Source organism: Nicotiana sylvestris, chromosome 2 (genome assembly GCF_000393655.2).
Source record: "Nicotiana sylvestris chromosome 2, ASM39365v2, whole genome shotgun sequence".
NCBI classification, from domain to species: Eukaryota; Viridiplantae; Streptophyta; class Magnoliopsida; order Solanales; family Solanaceae; genus Nicotiana; species Nicotiana sylvestris.
This window is the reverse complement of record NC_091058.1, coordinates 187,009,141-187,032,566: the sequence shown is the minus strand read 5'-3', so window position 1 is coordinate 187,032,566 and position 23,426 is coordinate 187,009,141. Positions and strand designations below refer to the sequence as shown.

Sequence of the window (23,426 nt, the reverse complement as noted above, 5' to 3'; positions counted from 1 at the left end):
TTGTTAACACTTAATGATGTATAAATAAAATATTACTTGTAGATATATATGATGAAATTGAAAGTTTTTGCATGACATATTCGTTAAAACAGGAATAGTATTCCTGAGGCTTAAAATATTGCAGAAAAAATAAATCAACCTTGATAATACAATTGATATTAGTATGGAGGAAGGATATGAAAATATCACAAATGACTAGAAGAACATAAATAGAGTTGGTTAAAGAATATGTTTGTTTGACTTTAATTTATTTATAAAGATCTTAAGATTACACGAGAATGCTAACTTTTTGGTACAATTAAATTATAATTAAAATAAATTAAATTAAATATTTTCAAATATATATGCATTGAGTAATTTTTACTATATATATTCTAAAAATGATATGGAATTCACGTGCAACGCACGTGTAGAGAGCTCGTGTGTGTGTGTGTGTCTATATATATATATATATATATATATATATATATATATATATATATGTATAATTTATGTACACCAAATAGAAAAAGTGTATGTATATATATATATACACTTTTTATATATATGGAATTCATTTGCAACGCACGTGTAAAGAGCTCGTGTATATATATATATTGTGTGTATAATTTATGTACACCAAATAGAAAAAGTAAACAGTGAATCTGACCAACTATTTGTGCAACAATTCCAAAGCTAAATAGAAAAGACGTTGACAATCCCGCTATCAACACGATTGAAAAGTTGAATTGTGTTCTGTTACTGTCATCTAAGTCACCAGTATCCTCGTCATTTTACAGTCTTGTTCTGGTTAATGTTATTCTTGCTCGGCAAAAAATGTGTGCCCGTGTGTTTGCACTGACTGTATTTTAAGTATGAGATTGTCAATTTCCTAATATTTTGGGGTCCAATGACAAATGATCTCCTACTGAGTCTTAACTGTCGACAATATCCCTTGAACTTTGCAACCCCACCCCCCCCCCCCCCAAAAAAAAAAATGAGGATGAGACTAGAGAGTTTCCAACTCTGTCGAGTGCTATTCCAGGGAACTGATCAACCCAATTCATACGATCTGGAAAGCTGAGACATGCGAAGAAAGGAAAATGCAGCTGTGATCAGACCATATTCTCAAAATTCAAGACACAGGAGTAAAGGGAAGAAGAAATAAACCGTAAGACCAATGCAAATTACAGATAACAGGGCATCTGCCAGGATATTTTTCAATTATTTTTATAATTAGCCCCTGCCCGAAAATAACTAGGAAGCACGAACGATCATTGAGAGTTTCTGTGAATACGAGATAAGCAGTAATCAAAACTTTCTAATGCATTTTAATTAATTTGACGAAAAAGTAAAAAACGTGAATAAGTGTGGCATTTGAAATGTTGGTTGCTATTGGACAACGCCTACCAATTTTTCCCACAGTGGTACCAGCCTACGCCAAGAGAGCTTGAAAATAACAAAAGATGACCAAACCTACTGCCTGCACATTGCTCTCCTACTTAGCTGCAAGGCTTGAGAATGAAACAACTAGCCACCTTGATCATAAGAAGGGTCGTCCTAGACCCAGATTCAAGAATGATTGAACCAGGGGCCAATAGAACCATTTACATGGCCATTGCTGTGGATCCCAACACCATTCGGAACAAGAGGTGGGGGCATTCCAACAGCTATTGGAGGAGGAGGAGCAGGAAACAACGCATGAGTAGGCGGAAGGTTATGGGGGATTACTATAGGACTAACAGCTGGACTTCCATTACGCTGTTGGATGGCATGGATCTGTCTGAGTCCTTCTTCATGAATACGTGATAATGTATCCAACTCATTCATTGACAAAGCTTCCAAGCCAGCTCCATACAGTGGGGCATGCCGAGACATTTCTTCCTGAAGTGATGATTCAAGCTGACGGATGTATTGCTGAAAATGAAGCAACAAAAGAATCAACTTTGATACCTAATGCCCATCAGAGTAAGTTTCACACAAATACAAAGCAACATGCACCAAATTGAGCCAAATTTGTACAGTAACAAAGATCACATATGATGTGGAAGAAAGACAGATGAAGGTGAAAAACTCAAGGGGGAAAAAGATTAAATGGTCGAATCATCAGAATAGGAAAATAAATAAAAGAGAACAAAAAGAAAAGAGCAAAGCAATTACAAAGAGATTGGCAGCTTTGCCAACTTTACAGAAAGTGAAAGAAATGTGCATTCGAAAACCAACAACAAAAACTCAGTACGTTAATTTTAGAGCTGTCGAACGGGCTGACCCAACTTTCGCGCACTATAGAATTCAACAGCCTAACCCAGTCCTGCCATACATCTCAAAAGGACATTCAAAGTGCTAGCACACCCAGCCCAAAGCAGGCTGTGGGCTAGCCCTTCAACTTTTCTTTTAAAAATAAAATATATAAGTTTGTCAGTTGCCACCAGTAATGTTACTCAAGGTTTTTTTTTTTCTTTTTTTCTTCTTCCATGGCTACAACCAAAACAAAAAGAGAATGAACAAAATAGTATAATTTTGGAAGAAGAAGTTGGTAAATGATGCTCAATGAACTTCAGAAATTCATATATGAATAGGACATGCGTTTCACCATATTCATTGGAACACATCTATCTACCACCCATTTGTAAGGAAAAAGTTCAGACACCTATTACCTAATTGAAAGGAAAAAGTTCAGATACCTACCACCTATTTGAAAAGAAAGCCAAATTGTATAAAACTTTTTAATTTTGCATATCAGTGAAAATTTTCTAAGAATGTTGAGTACACATTCAATAGCACAAATGAGTTAAAATTTCGCTTACATCTTAAATTCGATTAAATCAATACATTAACATATAAGTTGACCGAATTGGCAAATTCTTTTTTAAAATATTTTGCCTTAAGAGACAACCTAGTCTAGCCCTTGAGGCCAGCGAGCCAATTGGAGCTGGGCTAAGAAGCTCAGTTTTAAATGGGCCAAAAATATCGTAGCCCAACCCCACCCAACTAATGGGTTGGGTTGGGCCGACCTCACAAGCCAAGCCCATTAAAAATGGCTCTACTCCGATGTATAACAAAATAAAAGCTTTCCTTATCTTGCATGAGAAGGCGAAAAGAAGATGAAGAACAGAAAAAGGATAGAATTTAGCAATCCTACTAGTGACCTTTTGCGCATGCGGCTCTACAACAAAAATCTTCTACCCCCTTTATAACATTGCTGAAAGAAAAATATACTCTATAACACTCAAATAGATAAATGATCAAATTTCCATCCTTCATCTGGCAGGAGCTAAACAAAATACTATGACGGCTTCATCGCTTAATTTATCAATTTTCATTTTTTTAATTTTCAGCAACCTCAAAGTTCCTTTTTAATTCGACCAAATAATAAAATATCCTTTTTCTTACTTTTTCAAAACATAAAAGATATAAACCACAACCATAATTAAGGCAGAAGACGAGGCATCAAAGAAATAGGAAAAGAAGTATCAAGAACAAAAACCTCGCAAGCCTCCAGCTTGGATTCCATTCCATCAATAAAAGCTTCACAACGAGCAACCTGCTCCTCCTTTTCACGTTTCTCCCCTTCCGTTTGCCCAACTGTTTGAGTCAACCGGCGTACTTCATCCTCAAGTGACTTTCGTAATTCTTCTCTGGTCACTTTCTCTGTGGCATAACGTTTCAGTTCCTCATCAAATCTTTTCCGTGCAGCTTCAGCATTCTTTAACCTTTCTGCAAGAGTATTTTTCTCCTTCATCACTCTCTGCAAGATTGATAGTTTACAGTCAGGGAAAGAGAAAAACATGTAATATGTGAATCCATTTAGGGAACCCCAAAGAAAACAGAAGGAAATCAAACACATAACAAATTTAACAAAGAGGAATTTCCATCTGCAACAATTACAAGCAGAGACCGTCAAAAGTTTTTAAATATTTGCAATTCCAAAAGAAAAAGATCGAACCATTCAGCAGTTCCAGAAAAGTGACTCGGGGCACTCCCTAAAAGCTTCTATAAGAAGAATAATTTATTTGGTTGCACAAAGCATACTCCTTTGTCTCAAATTATTTGGTTGCCTAGTTATGGAGTCCAAGAAAAAGAAAACATACGGCAAATATGGATATTACACCAAAAGAACCTTTGACAAATGTTGCACTCAAGGGTGTGGCCTATACATTGGAAACCAGGGTTCAAAAACCAGCAAAGAAGAAAAAGAGTAAGTGATTTCTTTCCAATTTGCCTAAACCTAGGAGGGCAGAGTTACTTAGTACCTATGCTGGTAGGAGGTAGCAAGTACCCGGTGGTATAGTCGAGGTGCATGCAAACTGGCACGGACACCACCGTTATTTTTGAAGGGGGGAAAATGAACCCTGGTAAAATTTTGTTTTTTGTGTCCAGTGGGCCCTACAACAAGTTATATTACAGCAGATGGGATTAGAAAGACTAATTAGCATCTACATATTAAAAGGAGTTGATCCTTTTGGGAATGACATTAAAGGCCTGAACGAAATAATATAATATACATAGTGGCAGACAACGCTGATATTATCATTTGATTGAACATGAAAGATTACTGGCTTAATAACCAGTTGATTTGTATTATCTGATTATGATCATGTGGGATCAAATTAGATCAGATAAGAAGTTTCAGATTCTTAGGGATTAGATTCAGATTAGAATTCTCTTAATTCTGGACAATCTAGAATCAAGGGATTATTTCCCTTTTTATTGATTTGTTTTCTCCTATAAATGTATAGTCTTTGAATGAATGATACTATTCTGATATCAAAACTTTCATTAACTATCTGTATATAAAGCTACGAGATCAAAAGAGCACCCTAATCAAGATTGACAAACCTAATAAGAACACCACATGGTCTGATTCATAGTCAACCTAAGGAACTGGCAAGAGTTGAAACTGATTCTACTTGGGTAAGTTGCACCAAAAGGCACTTTAAGAAACACGAAGCATTGGACCCCATTTTTAATTAAATTGACATTTGTAAATAAAAATATGGTGATATGACACTAGGAATATCAATCTTCAAAGAAATTCTACCTTTTAAGGAAATATAGATTCGTTTAATTAAATGACCGGAAATCACGGCTAAATTGGTAAATGATCAACAGGCAAAATAAGAGCTTTCAACAGAGAAAGAAAAAAGTAAAACCAGGAAGCGAAAAAATAAAAGAGAAGAAATGTCAAAGAACTAAGGGTCATAAAGGTTTGAAAGCTACTTAACAAACTTAAGATTAAATGTAAACAACAATACTTGCCAATTAATGATGAAATGCAGAATGTAAACAACAATACATGCCAATTAATGATGGAATGCAGACCTTTAATTCATCACGTTTCCGTGATTTCAGTTGGGAAAGTTGTGCCTCGGCATCATGCAAATGATCTTGAAGAGCTCTTTTTTCTGCAGTGAGCTTAGCAATTTTATCATCCCGTTCAGATCGTAGCCATTCATTTTGACTCTCAACTTCTTGTATCTGTTCTGCGAGTTCCTTTCTTTCCCGAGAAAACCGATCCATCTCAGCCCTCATTTCAGACTGATTTTTCAAGGTTTTGTCAAATCAAAATTCACCAGAAAGAGAATGAGATATTCTTTCAAGCAAACATATCCTAAAATATAAACAATAATGACCAAGATACCTTGAGACGATTATTAGTAGCCTCCGATTCGTTAAGCTTTTGGGACATGATAGCTATTTCTTTAGCTATACTGGTATTTTCAGCTTTCCTTTCCTCGCGAATGCGTATAATTTCATCTTCACTAGCACATAATTGATGCCAAAGTGTGGCACGATCAACATTGGCTAGTTCAGCAACCTCCCTCATCATGCTTAGGACTAGTCTAACAATTTCCTGCTCCTCACATATCAAGGTTACCAATATCTCCAAATCTAGATCTACTTCACGCGCACTTTCCGTTGAACTGGTAGCACGATCAACAAGCCTCTTGAGTATCCTCAATCGATAAGACTCATCTGCATACCACTTGAACAATATTGTGTAAAGCAACTTTACAAAACCTCTTACACGTGGATCTCTAGAGAGTGCCAATGTCTCAGCAAGACCAAAAATTGAAGTAAAATCATCTTGCTGGGCTGTCAATTGCTCAATGGTTTCCCCTTCCACAACCACGTCAGTGTGCGGAAAATTTTCAACATATTGAGAGGTCATATGTAATCTCCGAGCAAAACGTCTTTCCAAGACCATGGCTACAGACTGAGCCACAATGGCCCCTCGAGCTACAGCTCTCTCAAATGTTTGGGAAGCTTCCACGGCAAGACATGGAATTGATAACATGTCAATAAGTATATAAATATCAGAAAAATGATGAGTAGAAAGGAAAGCTTGCTCATCTACTTCAGGCGGTCTTTCTGAAGTATGACAACTTTCACCAAATAAGAAAATCCCACATGGTACAGCCGAGCAATTGTCACCAGAATCATTGTCGCAATCAATATCTCTTAAAATAGCTTCTGCAACATCTGCACAGCTATTTACAGTTCGGGTCAAATAATCAAGAACACATGGGGAGACTTCAGTGCCCAGTTGTTTTAGCCGGACACGTACGGCTCTGACCTGCAGCGAAAATCAAAATATTACACTGGTAGAAGGGTGCATAATAAGACCAAAATATATATAAAACCAAATCTTATGCATACTGCTTCTGGAAGATGTAGACAATGAAGGGCAGCCTTGAATATGAAGTCAACAGTTGCTGCAAGAGGTTCATCAATGGAATCTGCTAAAAGATCAAATGACTGGAAAAGAACACGTTCCCACACATCACTGCTACATTCCAACTGGCCAAGGGCACCAAAGACCTGAGAGATTAACACTTAAGCAATCAGATAGATAAATTGCCACTTCGTAAGTGCTAAATGCTAAATGCTCTATGTAATAGAAATGATGCAAAGGTACAATCATTTTTCACGCATGATTGAAGAAACAGAAGAAACTTTCAGAATATCTCACTGGCATCCTTAATGCGGGTTCAGCATCTGGCTTCTCAAGTCGTCCTAGAAGAGCATAAGCAGCAAGTGGATGTTCTGAATGCTCAACCAATTTTGGAACCAATGCAACTAGGTCCGGCTGTAGATGCTTTGGAGCTTTATCCAATACAAGGGCTATCTTTTGGGCAGACTGTGGCCTCCTCCTTGGCTCAGGACAACCTTGTGGAACAGCTCCATCTAGTGCTCTTAGGGAGTTTACTATCAATCCCAGAAGCTCCTCAGACTGCTCTGGCCATTTGGTCTGAAATTAAAAACTCTGTGAATGGTCTATACCAAGACATATCAAACCAGGAAACTTCAACAGGAAGATAGTGGTTGTACCTTAGTACGAAGGGAAGGATTTTCAGAGGAGCCACCAGCAGATGTTTCTGGTGGATATATAGGCTGCCCAGAGAAAGCCTTTTCAGGTGCATTAATCCCATCAATATCCGAGCTTTGGACAGCAGATGAATCCATGCTCTCCTCCGTCACTGTATCCAGTCTATCATGGGCATAAAGTTGCAAAGGTTCTTTTGCACCATTACCTCTATCAGACTCCAATTGACTAGCTGCTCCATTGCCATCTGGAGAAGCTTTAGGCTTCACTTCAGATGACTCACTACTAGAACTTCCTTCTGAAGGTTGGCAACATTCGACCATAATATCCAACAGCAAATCAATGATTGCTTGCTGCAACACTTTTACCCCCATCAGCAAGTTCATCAAACTGGGAGAGGAGTTGTCATTTTTATTTCCCTTCTTTTCATCACTACAGCCAGATATATTAGTAGGAAGGAGCAAACGCTTTACTTTAGCAGGGTCATCAAGATACACACGAAGTCCAGCCAGGAACCCAGCTATTGCACCAGCATCCATAAGGAGCTTTTCCCGTAGAGTGACCTGTGGCTGCGATGGATTATCTCCATATGTGAGGTGAAACCCTGCTCCAGAAAGAAGGTTTCTGAAGATATCCTCTTCATCACTGATACCTTCACTATCTTCCGAGTCAATGAGTTCATCAGGGTCAGTAGTCAGAGCATCCTGATCATCCTCAGAAGCCAACACCTAGAAAAATTTATTTAAAAAAAAAAACACAAAACAGATGGAGAAATTAAGATCTTAGAAATAATCAAATAAATATTCTACTAGCAACTAATATTCATGGGAGAAGAGATGTAGAAGCATGCAAACAAACACTGCCAGACCAAGCCACATGTAATGCCCCAAGTAATGAGCAGGGGTGGTTTGGTTATTTGAAAAAAAAAAAGAAGAAAACACAAAGACACAGCTTCTGAAGAAGCTGAAAGCGGTGAACTAATAGCAGAAACTTCTCTCAAAACCAGGAGCCCACATGGAACTGGAACATGGAAAATCATGGTTCTCAAAACCACTGGTATACTAATTTATTCAGGAGCCCACATGGAGTTGGGACATGGAAAAACATCAGATAACTATGGAATGATTCTTCTTAAATACCTCATTTAAAGTGGGCAATGACACCAACATCAAGTTTTAGAAGGACAGGTGGTTAGAGGGGTCTGTACTAATGAACGAATATCCAAGCCTGTACAGATAGCTCAAGATCAAGACTCCACCATTTCACAGAATTGGCAAGACTATACCTGGAGCATTCAGTTTAGGAGGAATATTCAGGACTGGGAACTACCTCAACTAATGAACATGTGAGCTAAATTGGAAGGACACTGTCAGGCAAGGTGCTGCTGACAGCCTGAAGTGGAAGGATGGTTTCTATTCTGTGATAGCAGGCTACTTATGTTTGAGCTCCTTCAATCAGATTATTGACAGATGGCCTTGGAAGTATATCTGGAAAATAAAGCTCCCTACTAAGGTCATTTGTTTCAGCTGGATAGCCCTTAATGAAGCATGTCTAACCCAGGATAATATCAGCAGAAGGAAGCATTCCAACCATTAGCAGATGCTTCATGTGCCTACAGCAGTTAGAAACCAACAGACACCTAATGCTACGTTGTCCAGTTGTCTCAGATATTTGGTACATGTTTCTCTCTATGTTTAGTCTCAGCTGGGTCATGCCATAGAGTATTAACGATGCCTATGAATGCTGATCTCTATGGAAAGTTGATAAGCCCATCAGAAGAATTAGCAAACGATTCCTGCATGTATTTTTTGGTGTGTTTGGACGGAAAGGAATTGCAGATGTTTTGATGGGACATCAATTCCCGCTCCCGCTCTCAAGGCTAGATGTCTTTTATGGCTTTATAGTTGGCATAACTTAGCTCCTGTTAATTGCCCTATTAATTTTTTGGACGTCATCAGCTCACTAGCTCTAGCCTAGCTCTCTTTTGTATTAAGGCTGACTGTCTTATGATGTAATTCCTCTTTTGTACTTTATGCATCTTCTTGATGCCATCAATAAAATCTTCTTGCTTCATACAAAAAAAAAAAAAATAGCAGAAGCTTTCTCTAAAGCAAGGAGTGAGGAGACGTTGGGACATAAAATGGGCGTAAAGAAACACTGGGGTAAGGTGGGATTGAGCCCTTTAATCCATGGATTACTTAAGTTAACAATCTAACCATCAATCATATTCTTGACTATCTCATAGATTCACCATAAGAACCCTACTACTCAAATCCGAGATTTCTTCAATCTGTGGGCTCAAAGAGGTAATTTTTATGCTCTAGTTTAGTAGTTTATCATTATCTATAAATGGGTATCCTAGATGATGGGTTAGATAGTTGAGAGTTAAGGGTTTTAACTAAGGGATTAAATATAGGGATGAATTTTGGCTAGGGATAGCAATGGGCCAAACCCTAAGTAGGATTATAGATCAACTCGGTGTAATATCATAGTGGGTCACTTGAAATTGTCTTGTCTTACATAGATTCTTGAGTCAGTTGGATTGGAGCAAGTACTTTGGTACGTAGATATAATGTTATAGCATACACATTAGCAGAATATTGAGTTAGGATGTCCATGGCTTTTCTTTATTGGTAAGAATATAAGAAGATTATACCCATTACCCAAAAAGAATGGCGAGGTTCGAAGTCAAAGCATCTAACTTCAGAGTGAAGTCAGATACGATATCATAATTTTTGTCAATTACATTTTTTTATCAAGTAAGCAAACATAATTTTTGTCAATTACGCAAAAAGTAAAATCATAATTTTATGGTTAGAAAGATGAAACAAATGTTTGGAGAAAACTACAGTCAAATAAAACTCATTGACTGGCAATTTTTTATGGAACAAATGAAGTTTCATACGGGGTAAGGGGCATTTGAAGTATGTGTATGTGCATATTTTTGTTGTATTGCACACTGTCATATTGCGTGTCCTGGGAATGGAGTAACTCGTGGTAGGGAGCGCTTCCCCTTTTAATGGGCCTACGTAGCACAAATCCAGATTAGTCGGGCCGGTGGGTTTCGGATACCGTTATACCCACACAATAAAAACAGACAGACCAGGTTCAAGTCCAAGCTACAGTACTACGGAGGCCAATTCTGAAATTCAACAAAAATAAGATTGAACATTGAACCCTCAGGGGTTGGCCTGGTGGCAATTGACTTGAGCCTTGGGGTTCGCTACCTTTCAAGATCTCAAGTTCGAAACCCACTGGGTGCAAATAATTTCTGAGGGTCATCGGACCGGGTAAAACCTGAATTAACCGAGGTGCACTTGCGGGAAACTCCTTGTCGAGGGCCTGTGCACCCCGGGATTAGTCGGGGCTCTTAGAGACTCGGACACCCGGTGCAAATCAAAAAAAAAAAGATTGAACATTGAACAGCAATGCATGACATTGACATTTGACATTTAATGTTCCTTTTTACACTTACGGGTCGTTTGGTAGGGTGTATAAGAATAGTGCGGAATAAGGCGTATTAGTAATGCATGGATTAGTAATGCATGGGTTAGTAATGCAAGCATTAGTTATGCAAATATTATTTCTTATCTAATGTTTGGTGTGGCGTATTAAAATTATAATGCATTGCATAATTTTTAAGAAAAATAGTTGCTTACAAAAATGCCCTCCATATTCTCTAGATTTAAGGGACTTTAAATACAATTTTGTCTTTAACCATGCTAATGCATGCATTAAAGCCTTGGTATTACTAATGCCATGGTTTTCTATGCATTACTTATGCATAGGATAATACCAAGTATGATGTATAACTAATACAAGTATTATAGCCTGTTTGGCCAAGCTTATTTTTGTCAAAAGTGTTTTTTTTTTTTTTGGCCAAAAGCACTTTTGGCCTCAATTTGAGGTGTTTGGCCAAGCTTTTGGAAGGAAAAAAAGTGCTTTTGAGGAGAAGCAGAAGCAGTTTTGGAGAAGCAGAAAAAGTAGCTTCTCTCCAAAAGCACTTTTTTGAGAAACACTCTTGAGAAAAATACACTTAGAAGCAGTTTTTTAAAGCTTGGCCAAACACTAATTGCTGCTCAAAAGTGCATTTCAAACTAATTACCAAACACAAACTGCTTCTCACTAAAAGTACTTTTGAGAAAAGCACTTTTGGAAAAAAGCACTTCTCAAAGTAAGCCGATTTTTGCAGCTTGGCCAAACGGGCTATTAGTTATATACAAGTTGAAAAAATGTACCAAACAAGGTATTAGTAATGCATAGAGCTAATGCTTGCATTATTTTTTCTAATACCTCCTACCAAACGACCCCTTAAAACTTAAGCATATAAGCACCAACTATTTTTTGTGATAGAAATATGAAAAGGAAATGCAAACAGCGCAACAACAACATCCCAGTATAATCCCACAAGTGGAGTCTGGGGAGGGTAATATTTACGCAGACCTTACCGCTACCCCGAGGGGCAGAGAGGCTGTTTCCAGGAGACCCTCGACTCAAGAGAGCAACAAGAGACGATATATTAGTACTATCAATAGACTCATAATAAAATAACATAAAATACATAACATAAAATAACAAAATAACAGCAATATAAGAAATATAGAAAATACAAAAAGGATGGAAAGTATATTAATATCCAACAGATAAAGCCCTGCATCAGTAGCTGATCAGTAGCATCCTAAGACTAACTCCTAACTGGCTAGTCTCACTCTAGTGCGTTGTAGAAATATTCACAACTTCCCCCTAACCTACAACCTTAATGCTCGACCTCCACAATTCCCTGTCAAGGGTCATGTCCTCAGTAATCCTAAGTCGTGTCATGTCCTACCTGATCACCTCTCCCCAATACTTCTTAGGTCTCTCTCTACCTCTCCTCGTGCCCACCACAGCCAGTCGTTCACACCTCCTCACTGGTGTATCAGTGCTCCTCCTCTGAATGTGCCCGAACCATCTGAGTCTTGCTTCCCGCATCTTGTCCTCTATGGGGGCCACGCCCACCTTCTCTCGAATATCTTCATTCCTAATCCTATCCATCCTTGCATGCCCGCACATCCATCTCAGCATCCTCATCTCTGCTACTTTCATCTTCTGGATGTGCGAGTCCTTAACCGGCCAACACTCGGTCCCATACAACATAGCAGGCCTAACCACTGCTCTATAAAACTTACCTTTTAGTAACGGCGGCACTTTCTTGTCACACAACACTCCCGTCGCTAACCTCCACTTCATCCACCCCACCCCTATACGGTGTGTGACATCCTCGTCGATCTCCCCGATCCCCTGAATAACTGACCCAAGGTACTTGAAACTACCCCTCTTAGGGATGACTTGAGAGTCAAGCCTCACTTCCATTCCTGCTTCCGTCGGCTCGGCCCCAAATTTGCACTCGAGGTATTCCGTCTTCGTCCTGCTCAACCTGAAACCTTTAGACTCAAGGGCATGTCTCCAAACCTCTAGCCTCTCGTTGACGCCGCGTCGTGTCTCGTCAATTAGGACTATGTCATCAGCAAATAGCATGCACCATGGCACCTCCCTTGAATATGATGCGTTATGGCATCCATCACCCGGGCAAATAGGAAAGGGCTAAACGCAGACCCTTGGTGCAACCCTATAACAACCGGAAAATGGTCGGAGTCGCCTCCTACTGTCCTAACCCGAGTCTTAGCTCCATCATACATGTCTTTAATCACCCTAATGTAGGCAACCGGGACCCCTTTAACCTCTAGGCATCTCCATAAGACCTCCCTAGCAACCCTGTCGTACGCTTTCTCTAGATTGATAAACACCATGTGGAGATTCTTCTTCTAATCCCTGTATTGTTCCACCATCCTCCTAATAAGGTAGATGGCTTCTGTGGTAGATCGCCCCGGCATGAACCCGAACTGGTTATCTGAAATAGACACCGTCTTTCGCACTCTCATTTCTACCACTCTCTCCCAGACTTTCAAGGTATGACTCAGTAATTTGATACCTCTATAGTTGTTACAGCTCTTGATATCGCCTTTGTTCTTATACAGCGGAACCATTGTACTCCACCTCCAATCTTCAGGCATCCTATTAGTCTTAAATATAACATTGAACAACCCAATAAGCCATTCCAAGCCTGGTCTACCCACACACCTCCAAAGCTCAACCGGAATTTCGTTTGGCCCGGTAGATCTGCCCCTCCTCATCTTACGCATTGCCTCCATGACCTCATCGACCTCAATGTCCCCACAATAACTTAATTCATGGGGGCTATCGGCATTTCTCAATTCACCTAGCACAATATCCCGATCCCCTTCTTCATTCAGAAGTTTATGAAAGTAGGTCTGCCATCTCCTCTTAATCTGGTCATCCCCCATCAAAACTTTGTCGTCATCATCTTTTATGCACCTCACTTGGTCCAGATCCCGAGCCGTCCTCTCTCTCACCTTAGCGAGTCGGAATAACTTCTTCTCCCCTCCTTTGTTCCCTAGTTCCTCATACAGACGAGCAAAAGTTGTCGTCTTAGCCTCTTTTTGCAAACAACGCAAAAAGAGAAAAAAAAAAGAAAAATAACAAAAGTAGGGAGATAGGAAAGAGGGCAGAATACAAATCGAGACATTCTCAAAGAGAACCTAAGGTTAATATCTATAATTCATTAGTAAGCTGAAAAAAATTCCTATACCCCAGGTGCACTACTCCCAATACTTCTCTGCACCTCATAAAATGAACTAATGAAGGAGCAGAATGTGAGAGTTTCATATTGTTCTTGCCTGTAAATAATTAGCAAACTGTAAATATCTCACACCCCAAAGTAACATTAGCGTTTTTCTTTGTAGCTCATATAGAGAGGGAGCAAAACGTCTGACTTTCATATTCCCTCATGCCATACCTAAAGACTTAACCCCCCCCTCCAACCGGTCCCCCATCTTCTGATAACTACCTAAAGACTCAAAAACCTCCACTACGGAGGCACATATTTCACTGTTAAATGTTAACTAAATAGAGAGACGGGATGAGCTGCTTGCTTTTCATGTATAAATTTTCCCTTGGTGCTTTGGTGGGTCCAAAGAGAGGTAGAGATAGGCCAATGAAGTAATGGGAAGAGGTGATCAAGCAAGATATGCACGTCTTCAGCTTACAGAGAACATGACACTTCATAGGAGGGTGTGAAGGTCGAAGATTAGGGTAGTAGGTAGTCGAGCGTATTTATTTTTCAGACCTGTTTCCCTGTTATTCTCATATTTCCTGCTCTTAGATTTTAATTACTACCTATTCCCTCATGGCATACCTAAAGACTCACCCACCCACCCCACCCCACCCCCGGGTCGGTCCCCCATCTTCTGATAACTACCTAAAGACTCAAAAACCTCCACTACATAGGCACATATTTCACTGTTAAATGTTAACTAAATAGAGAGATGGGATGAGCTTCTTGCTTTTCATGAATATAAATTTTCCCTTGGTGCTATGTTGGGTTCAAAGAGAGGTAGAGGTAGGCCGAAGAAGTACCAGGAAGAGGTGATCAGGCAGGACATGACACATCTTCAGTTTACAGAGGACATGACACTTGATAGGAAGGTGTGGAGTAGAGAATTAGGGTAGTAAGTTAGTAGGTAGTCAAGCGTTATTCTCGTATTTCCTGGTCTTAGATTTCTATTACTACATGTTGTTTCTTTTGCTTCGGTTATCTTATTTTTCTAGTTGTTGCTACTGCTTCTCTTCCATAGCTTCTTAACAACTGTATTTCCTTTTCATTACTCTTGTGACTATGCTTTTCTTGAGCCAACAATCTATCGGAAACTACCTCTCTATCTTCACGAAGTAGGGGTAAGACATGCATACACACTACCCTCCCCAAACCTGACATGTGGGATTTCACTGGGTATGTTGTTGTTGTTAAATTTTCCCTTAGTGGAACAAATGCCAATGAAGGTAACTGAAATTTTATGATCACACAGATTAGACAGAGAAAGAGAGAGAGAGAAGTTGCAGGTAGTTCCTCTTAACAAGAAATGCCTATTTAGATAAAAGATTGATCACTAACCTCCAGGTCAGCAAAGTCAAACCAAGGGCAGCAGTCCAAAATTTCACAAACAAAGACAACTGTATCACGTACAAGGAACCCAGCATCTGATTCCAACATATCTGATACCTTCATAAATTGAAGAACAGAATTATTCCAAGTTTTAGTGCAAATGGAAGATTCCTTCCACACAGTTTTAGACTGACATTTCTGGTTAAGAATAGCCATCCTGTATTTAACCCAAAAATTCTTCTCCGGGTCACTGCCAATAGACTGATCACTCTCCAAATATATACATATAGTGTCAAAAGACTCATATACACCTGCGGTGTAAAACAAGAAGCACGATTGGTAATTGGCAACCATGGGACGCAGACAATGTTAAAATTTTAACAAAAGGGTTTACAGGAAAATACGCACCAATACGAAGCTCACATCCACCTGCTTGAAAATATTTGCTAAATATTTTCCGTGTTTCCATTATCTCCTTGAAGGAAAAAAAGTTCTCCACCTTCCACGTAAAAGAGCTTTTTTTCCCCGCTTTATCCAGCTGAGAACCAGCCTTTGGTTGGTCAATGTCCTCATCTATCAATTCTTCAATGATGGATGACTCCTTCAAGATAAGAACTTCTGCGGAAAATACAACCGTATCCTGAACGAGAAATCCAGAATCTTGATCAAAGAGACTAGTGAGTGTCACAAATTCACGCCAACCCCAGTCCTTTGCAGCCTTAGAGTACCGGTTCTGAGATTCCTTGGTTACTGACTTCTCCTCCATTTTTTGGTTCACAACAGACAAACGATGGCTCACAAAACAACTCCAGTCACTGTTACTATTCCTTGAATCCGTAACTTCAAGAAACACTGAAAGGTGGCATGGTGGCTGAGACTGCCCTGATTCCGTGGATAAATGTAGCACACATCAGTTATGTCATTTGAGCTTATTTAATTACAAGGAAAAGGCTAAATGCGTGAAGATATACAAGGAAGCTTCATGTCTAAAATATTTTGAGGAACGGGTGTTGATAGTGCTCATGAATTTACATGCTCAACAAACGACAGCAGAAGCAATTGAGAGTGCACGAACAAGCAGCATAACACAAAAATTATGACAGAAAAGGTCATTTATGCTGGAGGCAAGAACTTTGCATGATCAGATAAATACATACATTTTACATGAACACATATCTCTAATTTCTGTGGAGCCTTGATATCAGATTTACCATAGCAAAATACTGAAGGAACTTGTTTACGTACTGAAACCAAGCCTCACCAACTAACACCATACTAAAAAGGCAATGAAAGCAGCTGTGAGCATACCGGAACATATTTGAGTTTTCATATGTTATGAGATTACTGTAGGCGGCATAACGCGTACCTCTGGGATAAACAATCAGCCGACAATCCCGGTTTCCAATCTGAAACCTCCTGCTCTTTATGCAAAGCCCCGTAATCTTCCTTTTCTTTAAAATATCCTTCAATCTTGTAAAGTTCTCAATCCTCCATGTAAACTTCCCCATGTGACCATCAGATTTCCTGGAACTACTCCCATTCCGCAGCCCAATCAGTCCACCATTCTTTGAAAAGCTACTAAGCTCTTTAATAACATGGAACGAAGTGCTAAAAACAGCAGTGTCATCTACCAAGAACCCTGAATCCATACCCATAAAATCAACTATTTTCATATAATCATTCCACCCCAAGCTCGTGTTATCCCCGCTCTTATTATCAGCAGCAAACCTTCCATAAGAATCCCGATGCATATGATTGAAACCCGCCTTCTGATTTAACACTGACATTCTAAACAAGCACCAACAACTTCTATCCGAAATCAATGTCTTCTCAGTGTCCTTACTCTCTAAACACATCGACAAATACTCAACCCCATTTACTGCGCTCTGATACACACTAATCCTCAAATTACATTCCCCAGCTGGAAAAATCGGGCTCATAATTTTCTGAGTCTTTATCATTTCTTTAAACAAGCTAAAATTATGAACCTTCCAAGTAAATTTCCCACTTAGAACATCCCCAGAGGAACCAGTAACCACTACATTCGATACAGAGTTCGACTGCAATTCGTTGTTGTTATCACGCGAAAAGCTAACAGATTCATTAAGTATAAGTATATCTGCAGTGACAAGAATGCAATCATTGTTGAATAAAAACCCTAATTTAGGGTCTAATATGGAATTTGAAGGAGTGAAATCACACCAGCCATGAGATTTCTTTTTGGAAGAGAAACGATGCCACGAATCACGATGAATGGACTTTGAGGAATCCCTAGGGTTCTCAATGGCAAGACGGTAACTGGCAAAACAGTCCCACTTAGACGACGTCGTATTGCGAGGGTCCATAATTTGAAGGTATACAGAGATATAACCTGGCAATGCCTGTGAGTCACCTTTTGGGTAAACTAGCAAACGGCAATCGAAACCGCCGACTTCAAAGTACTTGCTCCATAACGCCCTCGCCTTTACTCTTGTAAAATTCGCTATCGCCCATTTGCAAACGGCGCCATATTCGCTCCGACGTTCGACTGTCACAAACTCCGCCGCCGAGGCGACGGAGGTAGGGTCGCGGGTAGCAGCTACGTCCTCCGCCGGCGCCGTTGGTTTCTCCGATGATGACGTGGCAGGAGATGAAGTCATCGAAGGTGGGGCAACGGAGGAGGGCTGAGATTGCTCGGCTGATGATGAAGGAACCGCCGTTTCGACAGCGGACGATAGGTTCTGATGATGGGGGCTGTGGCTGTTTTTCATCCTCTTTTTTCCTTTTTTTTCAATTAATTGAGAATTAAGTTTATTCCTTCGTCTCTGTGTGTATATTGGTGCGTGTATATGTTCTTACTTATTGAGGGATGATGATGAAAGGAGAAAAAGAGGAGAGAAATGGGGTTTATGCAGCTGCGTGTGAATGTGATGATAAAAGGGAGAAAGAGAGATTACTACCCTTTCTCGTCTTCAAACTATTTTCTTTTGTCATTTTATTCTTCTGCTGCAATTTTTATGTTTAAATTTAAATTATGTTATGGTAAATTGCCTAAACAACATCTTGCTTATACGGATGTTTTTTAAACGCCACATTAACATCTATATAATATCTTCTACATTATTATATTATAATATTATTATATTAGAAATAGGTTAGTTAAGCATCATACCAATTGGCACTTTTAAGACACTTCTAAACTAGTTAGAAACATGGAGGTGAAAAATTAATTAAAATATAATAGAAAGAAAATCAAAATCTATATTATTTTAAAAGAAGGTAGTGAAGCATGAGATTAAGTCAAGTGGTGTATTGATTATTTGGCACTTTTAAGACATAATCTAAATAAATTTTAGACAAATCTAATTTTTATATCTATATAGTTATATATAGATCCACTCATCAACTCTCTTTCTATATTAGCTAGAAACATGGAGGTGAAATTTTTTTAAAAAAATATACATAATAGAAAGAAAATAAAAATATAAAAAAAATATAAATTGAGATAGCTTATGACTATTATACCTTGGGGTAGGTTAAAATATAAAATAAAGTAAAAAAAAAATTACTTGAGATATAGAATTGGACAGATACATTTAGTTGATTGGAACTTGTGTGCAAAGTTTGGTTGTAATTTGGTAGGTCTAAGTGTGATTCGGAGGCATTCGGTGAAGTTGGAATGTTTGGAAGTTAAGAGATAGATAAAACCACTAAGTTCCTTGGTTTGTAAGAGTCTAATAGTCAAAAACAATAGGAATGTCCTTAGGGACTATGTTGTTTCATGTAAGAACTCTCTTATTAACTAGTATTAATATATCCGTTTTTATCGTTTTAAAAAAAAGAAGTTAAGAGATGGATTTGATCTTCGATTCTTGATTTTGTCGTTATTTTTTAAAGTTTGAGCCCTGGAATAAGTTTGGATTATGTATTTGACTTGTTGGTATGTGTACTGGTCCGGTCGGTCGTCTAGAGTTCTAGCATCTCATTCCATGATTTGAGACGTCTCGTAGGTCCATTTGTTATTTATGACTTGCGGGTATGAGTGATTTTGGTCCCAAGTAGTTTGAAAGTGATTTGGAACACTTAGTCCCTAAATGGAAGCTTTAAGTTAGAAAAGTTGACTAATATTTGACTTTTCGGTAAACAGACTCGGAATCATATTTTTATGGTTCCAATAGGTTTGTATGATGATTTTGGACTTGTACGAATGTTCCGATTCAATTTTAGAGGTTCCTACAAGAATTCAAAACACCATTTATTGAAAGTTTGCAATTTGAATAACTTAAAAGTTTATAAGTTTGAGTAAAGTTTGACTTTGATGTTATTGGACTTCGGTAGGTGTTTCAAGACTTTGGATAGGTTTGTATAGTTGAATTGAACTTGTGTGTAAAGTTTGAAAATTATCTGAAGTGTCTAAGTGTGATTCGCGCACTCTTTTGAAAGAATGAAGACTGAAGAATTTAAGAGATATTCTATTCGGTTTGAGCCGTAATTCCTTGTTGTGATGTTCACTTGGGTGTTTCAAGCCTTTGGGCAATTTCATATAGGGTATTTGGACTTGTAGGAATGATCGGATGGAGCCCGGAGGGACTCGGGTTACATGATGCAAAAATTCATCATTGGTCGTGATGGCACGTAACCTTTAAGACTAGGTGAGTCATTCACACAATAATACAAAACATCAAAATAATACACATAACTCTGAATTTTTAACATAAAATGCGGAATAAAGCCTCAATAAAGTCAAAACGTAGGTACATAAGTCAAGCTTCCCAAAACCAGGTAATACCGAGTCATGAGCTCTAAATAAAATACATAATGAGTCTCAATAAGTAAAATATTGTTTGAAAGTAATACAACAATATACAAATGAGGGAAGTCGACTCCAAGGGTCTGCGGCGTCCAGCAACACTACCTTGAATATTCTCGAACAGTCACAAGCTCACTCGTAAGATCCACTACCTCCAGCATCCGGATCTGCACAAAAATATGCAGAAGTGTAGTATGAGTACGAAACAACATGTACTCAATAAGTATCTTGACTAACCTCGGTATTGTACCGACGAGGTTCAAGTCATGTGATACTCACTAATCAGATAACCTGTGCAATATCTCAAATAACTGGCAACAATAATACAATGAGATGTAGTACTATCAACACGACGAAAACAAGAGTTATCAACTCAACACAGGTAAATCGTGTCTCACAAAGGAATTATCAGTCAAATAATAGAGGCATAGATTAGCATGTTAAAAACAACATGAATTCATGTATGGTGCATAACGAGCATGAATAATTCACTTGCTTAACCAGGAATGCCACCCCTATACTCCACATTTCATAAACAAGAATGTCACTCTTATTCCACCACACGTGCACAATCAAGATTAGCCCCCTTATTCCGCCACATGTACATAATCAAAAATAGCCACCCTTATTTTGTCACATGTATATATTCAAGAATAACCACCCTTATTCTGCCATATGTGCATAATAATAATCACAATCGCACGACAAAGATCTCGTGCCACAATATCATCACAAATTGTACGGCAAAATCTTGTGCCAACACCCAATTAATCCGCCCAACATTTCCACATGTGCTATAATCGTAACAAGGCAATATGCCAAATTACCATCAAAAGTTGTATGATCATAAATTATCAACAAAGTGTACAAGGACATGATAATAATAAAATCGCGGATGAGAGTTCAACATATAAAGCATGACTATGGCCAAATTAGGTTAGCAATGATTCCACAAATACCCTCTTGGCCAATTAGAAAATTATAATCCTAACACATGATCTCTAGCATTAAAAGGTAAGCTCGTGTAGTCATACAAAGAATTACACATGTATTATAGAGAGCACACAATCAGATCAAGGCATAGTAGAAATCTAGAGTCTAATTCGGTCATTTTTCATACATAGCACCCGCATATATGCTCGTCACCTCGCATATACGTCACATCACATACATTACAATTAGACAAATAAGGTCTCAGTTTTAGAGTTATTCCTCACACAAGATTAGGTAAGATACTTACCTCAAATGACCAAATCAATCCTCCAAAATCGCCTTTCCTTTAGAAACCACTTCTGAACAACTCGAATCTGGCCAAAAATAACTCAATAATGTCAAATAAAGCCATAGAAAACAATCCCAAATAATAAAGCTTCGATCTTTAATAGGCTATCTATCAATCGATTTGAAAAGAGCACGCTCATCTCGCTTTTCGTTCATTTTCGCCACGAAAACATAGCCGCCATAATAAGAAGCAGGCGAAGCAGCTAGAAGTACTCGCTTCACGCCCTTGAATTATTATTCACGAATGAATTGGGAAAGCCAACAGAAAGATTCGATTCTGACTTCGTAGAGCCGGTGCTGCTGTTGCCTGCGCGTAGGGCCGTCCCCCACTCCCGTCCCGGGGCGCTAAGGGGCTTTTGTTTTTGGAACAGACGGCAGTGTTTTGCTGACGCCTCGAATCAAGCTTTTATTGCGACATGCTATGCTTTCTCCCCCATTGCTAGTAGGTTGATGGGTCGCGCGCCCGGCACACATGTTTTGGCCTTGTGTGTCCATAACTCAAAATAGGTGACCTAACGGCCGCCGCCCGACTAAACATACCAATAGTCACCAGATTCATATGAGCTACTGAGGAGTAAGCAATGATCTTCTTAAGATCGATCTGCCTTAAAGTGGTCGAGGAAGTATATATTATAGCAATCGCGCTTAAAGTATAAATGAAAGGAGTGGAACAAAGTGTCGCTTCGGGAAACATGGGTATTGAAACGTGGCCTTATGTTGGCATGGGATTTGGGTTACAAGCAGGTCATTCTTGAAACTGATTTTGAATATTGTTTGCATGCTGTGATTCATTTGATTTCCTCTAATCACCCTCAAGCACAACTGATCCAAGCTTGCTGGAATCTTGTTCAAAGGGATTGGCAGTGCTTTTGTAAGCATACTCATAGAGAAGAGAGAAGGTAAGATCGCGGCCGACTGGTTGGCATCTGAAGCTCTGAAGCAGCCGCCAGGTTATCAACAGCTTTTGACCTGTCTGCCTGGACATAAGATACCTAAAGAAGACACAGTCAAAATTCGAGTCAAGGGGTAAATCTATACATAAACCCCATGAGTTCAAATATATGATTAGATTCTAAAACTAAGTCAAAATCAACTCTCAATTTTCTAAATTTTATTCTCTTAAGTTGTAGACAAAAGCCCAAAATTTTTCTTTAAAAATCTAAGTTTTAGATGTAGAAATTCATGGGGATTCAAGATATAAAGCCAAATCCAAGTGAAAATTGCTTACCTCCAATATAGTAGTAAATATTATAACGCCTTGACCTTGGGGAGCGGGACCAACGCTTGACCGAGGTGACCCAGTCAAGCAAGCCTACTTGATGCTTACTACTAACCTTGACCATGATATTTAAGTAGAAAAGACATGAGATAGTCAACCGAGAAGATAGGGATAAAAACCATCGATTCTGTTAATTAAGCAGTTTCATAGATGGATGACAAAATAATATAACCCGTAGTTTATAAGTGTAAGTAAATAACAAAATGACATTTATAGTTCCTCCATACATACATGACCAACAGTGTCTACGTGGCCTCTAGACTAACATGAGAAAAATATGAAAGTAGCGTTGACAAGACCACAGATGTACCGCAAAATAATGTACGATGATCAATACAACATAAGGTCCCAGATATAGATTAGGGCTCACCAAAATCTGCTGGGGGGGGCATGCTCTTATCAAGAATCTGTGTCATCTGCTGAGGTACCACCAATATCCATTAATGATGTAGCGTCCCCGACAAAAAGGGTACATATGGGATAGTACTAGTATGTACAGCTAAGTACCGTCATATGGAATGAAATGTCATAACGAGGAGAGAAAACCAGGCAAATAGGGAGAACATCAATAGTAATGAAAATGCCATGTTAAAACATAAGGGGGGGAGCGTAATATGAGTGAAATCCATAAATAAACATTAACATCTTAGTTTGGGAGATTTTTAGTTACCGACATACCCACCATGGCATGGAGTCCGATCTCCACCCGAGCTGCTAAGCCATCCCACCACAATGTGTGTGGATTGACGTGTCTAAAGTCACCATTTGT

General features: G+C 38.9%; 1 protein-coding gene across 1 annotated transcript; it reads right to left on the bottom strand.

The window, feature by feature from the left end:
• Positions 1-1,287: 1,287 nt before the first annotated feature.
• LOC104221860 (uncharacterized) lies at positions 1,288-18,267 on the bottom strand. Its single transcript, XM_009772998.2, has 10 exons — positions 16,675-18,267; positions 15,717-16,190; positions 15,318-15,619; positions 7,312-8,034; positions 6,953-7,231; positions 6,640-6,801; positions 5,621-6,556; positions 5,302-5,517; positions 3,467-3,727; positions 1,288-1,896 (listed from the first exon to the last, which is right to left on the bottom strand). Exons 1-10 carry the CDS (start codon positions 18,056-18,058, stop codon positions 1,552-1,554), a joined length of 5,082 nt encoding a protein of 1,693 aa, XP_009771300.1. The 5' UTR covers positions 18,059-18,267; the 3' UTR covers positions 1,288-1,551.
• Between the last annotated feature and the right edge of the window lie 5,159 nt (positions 18,268-23,426).

Excerpts from the sequence above, each read along its gene's own strand:
- LOC104221860 (XM_009772998.2), bottom strand. The coding sequence starts at position 18,058 with ATGAAAAACAGCCACAGCCCCCATCATCAGAACCTATCGTCCGCTGTC. Across the intron at positions 7,232-7,311 it reads ATCCTTCCCTTCGTACTAAG|ACCAAATGGCCAGAGCAGTC; the intron begins GTACAACCACTA and ends TTTTAATTTCAG. Across the intron at positions 1,897-3,466 it reads CCAAGCTGGAGGCTTGCGAG|CAATACATCCGTCAGCTTGA; the intron begins GTTTTTGTTCTT and ends CTTCATTTTCAG.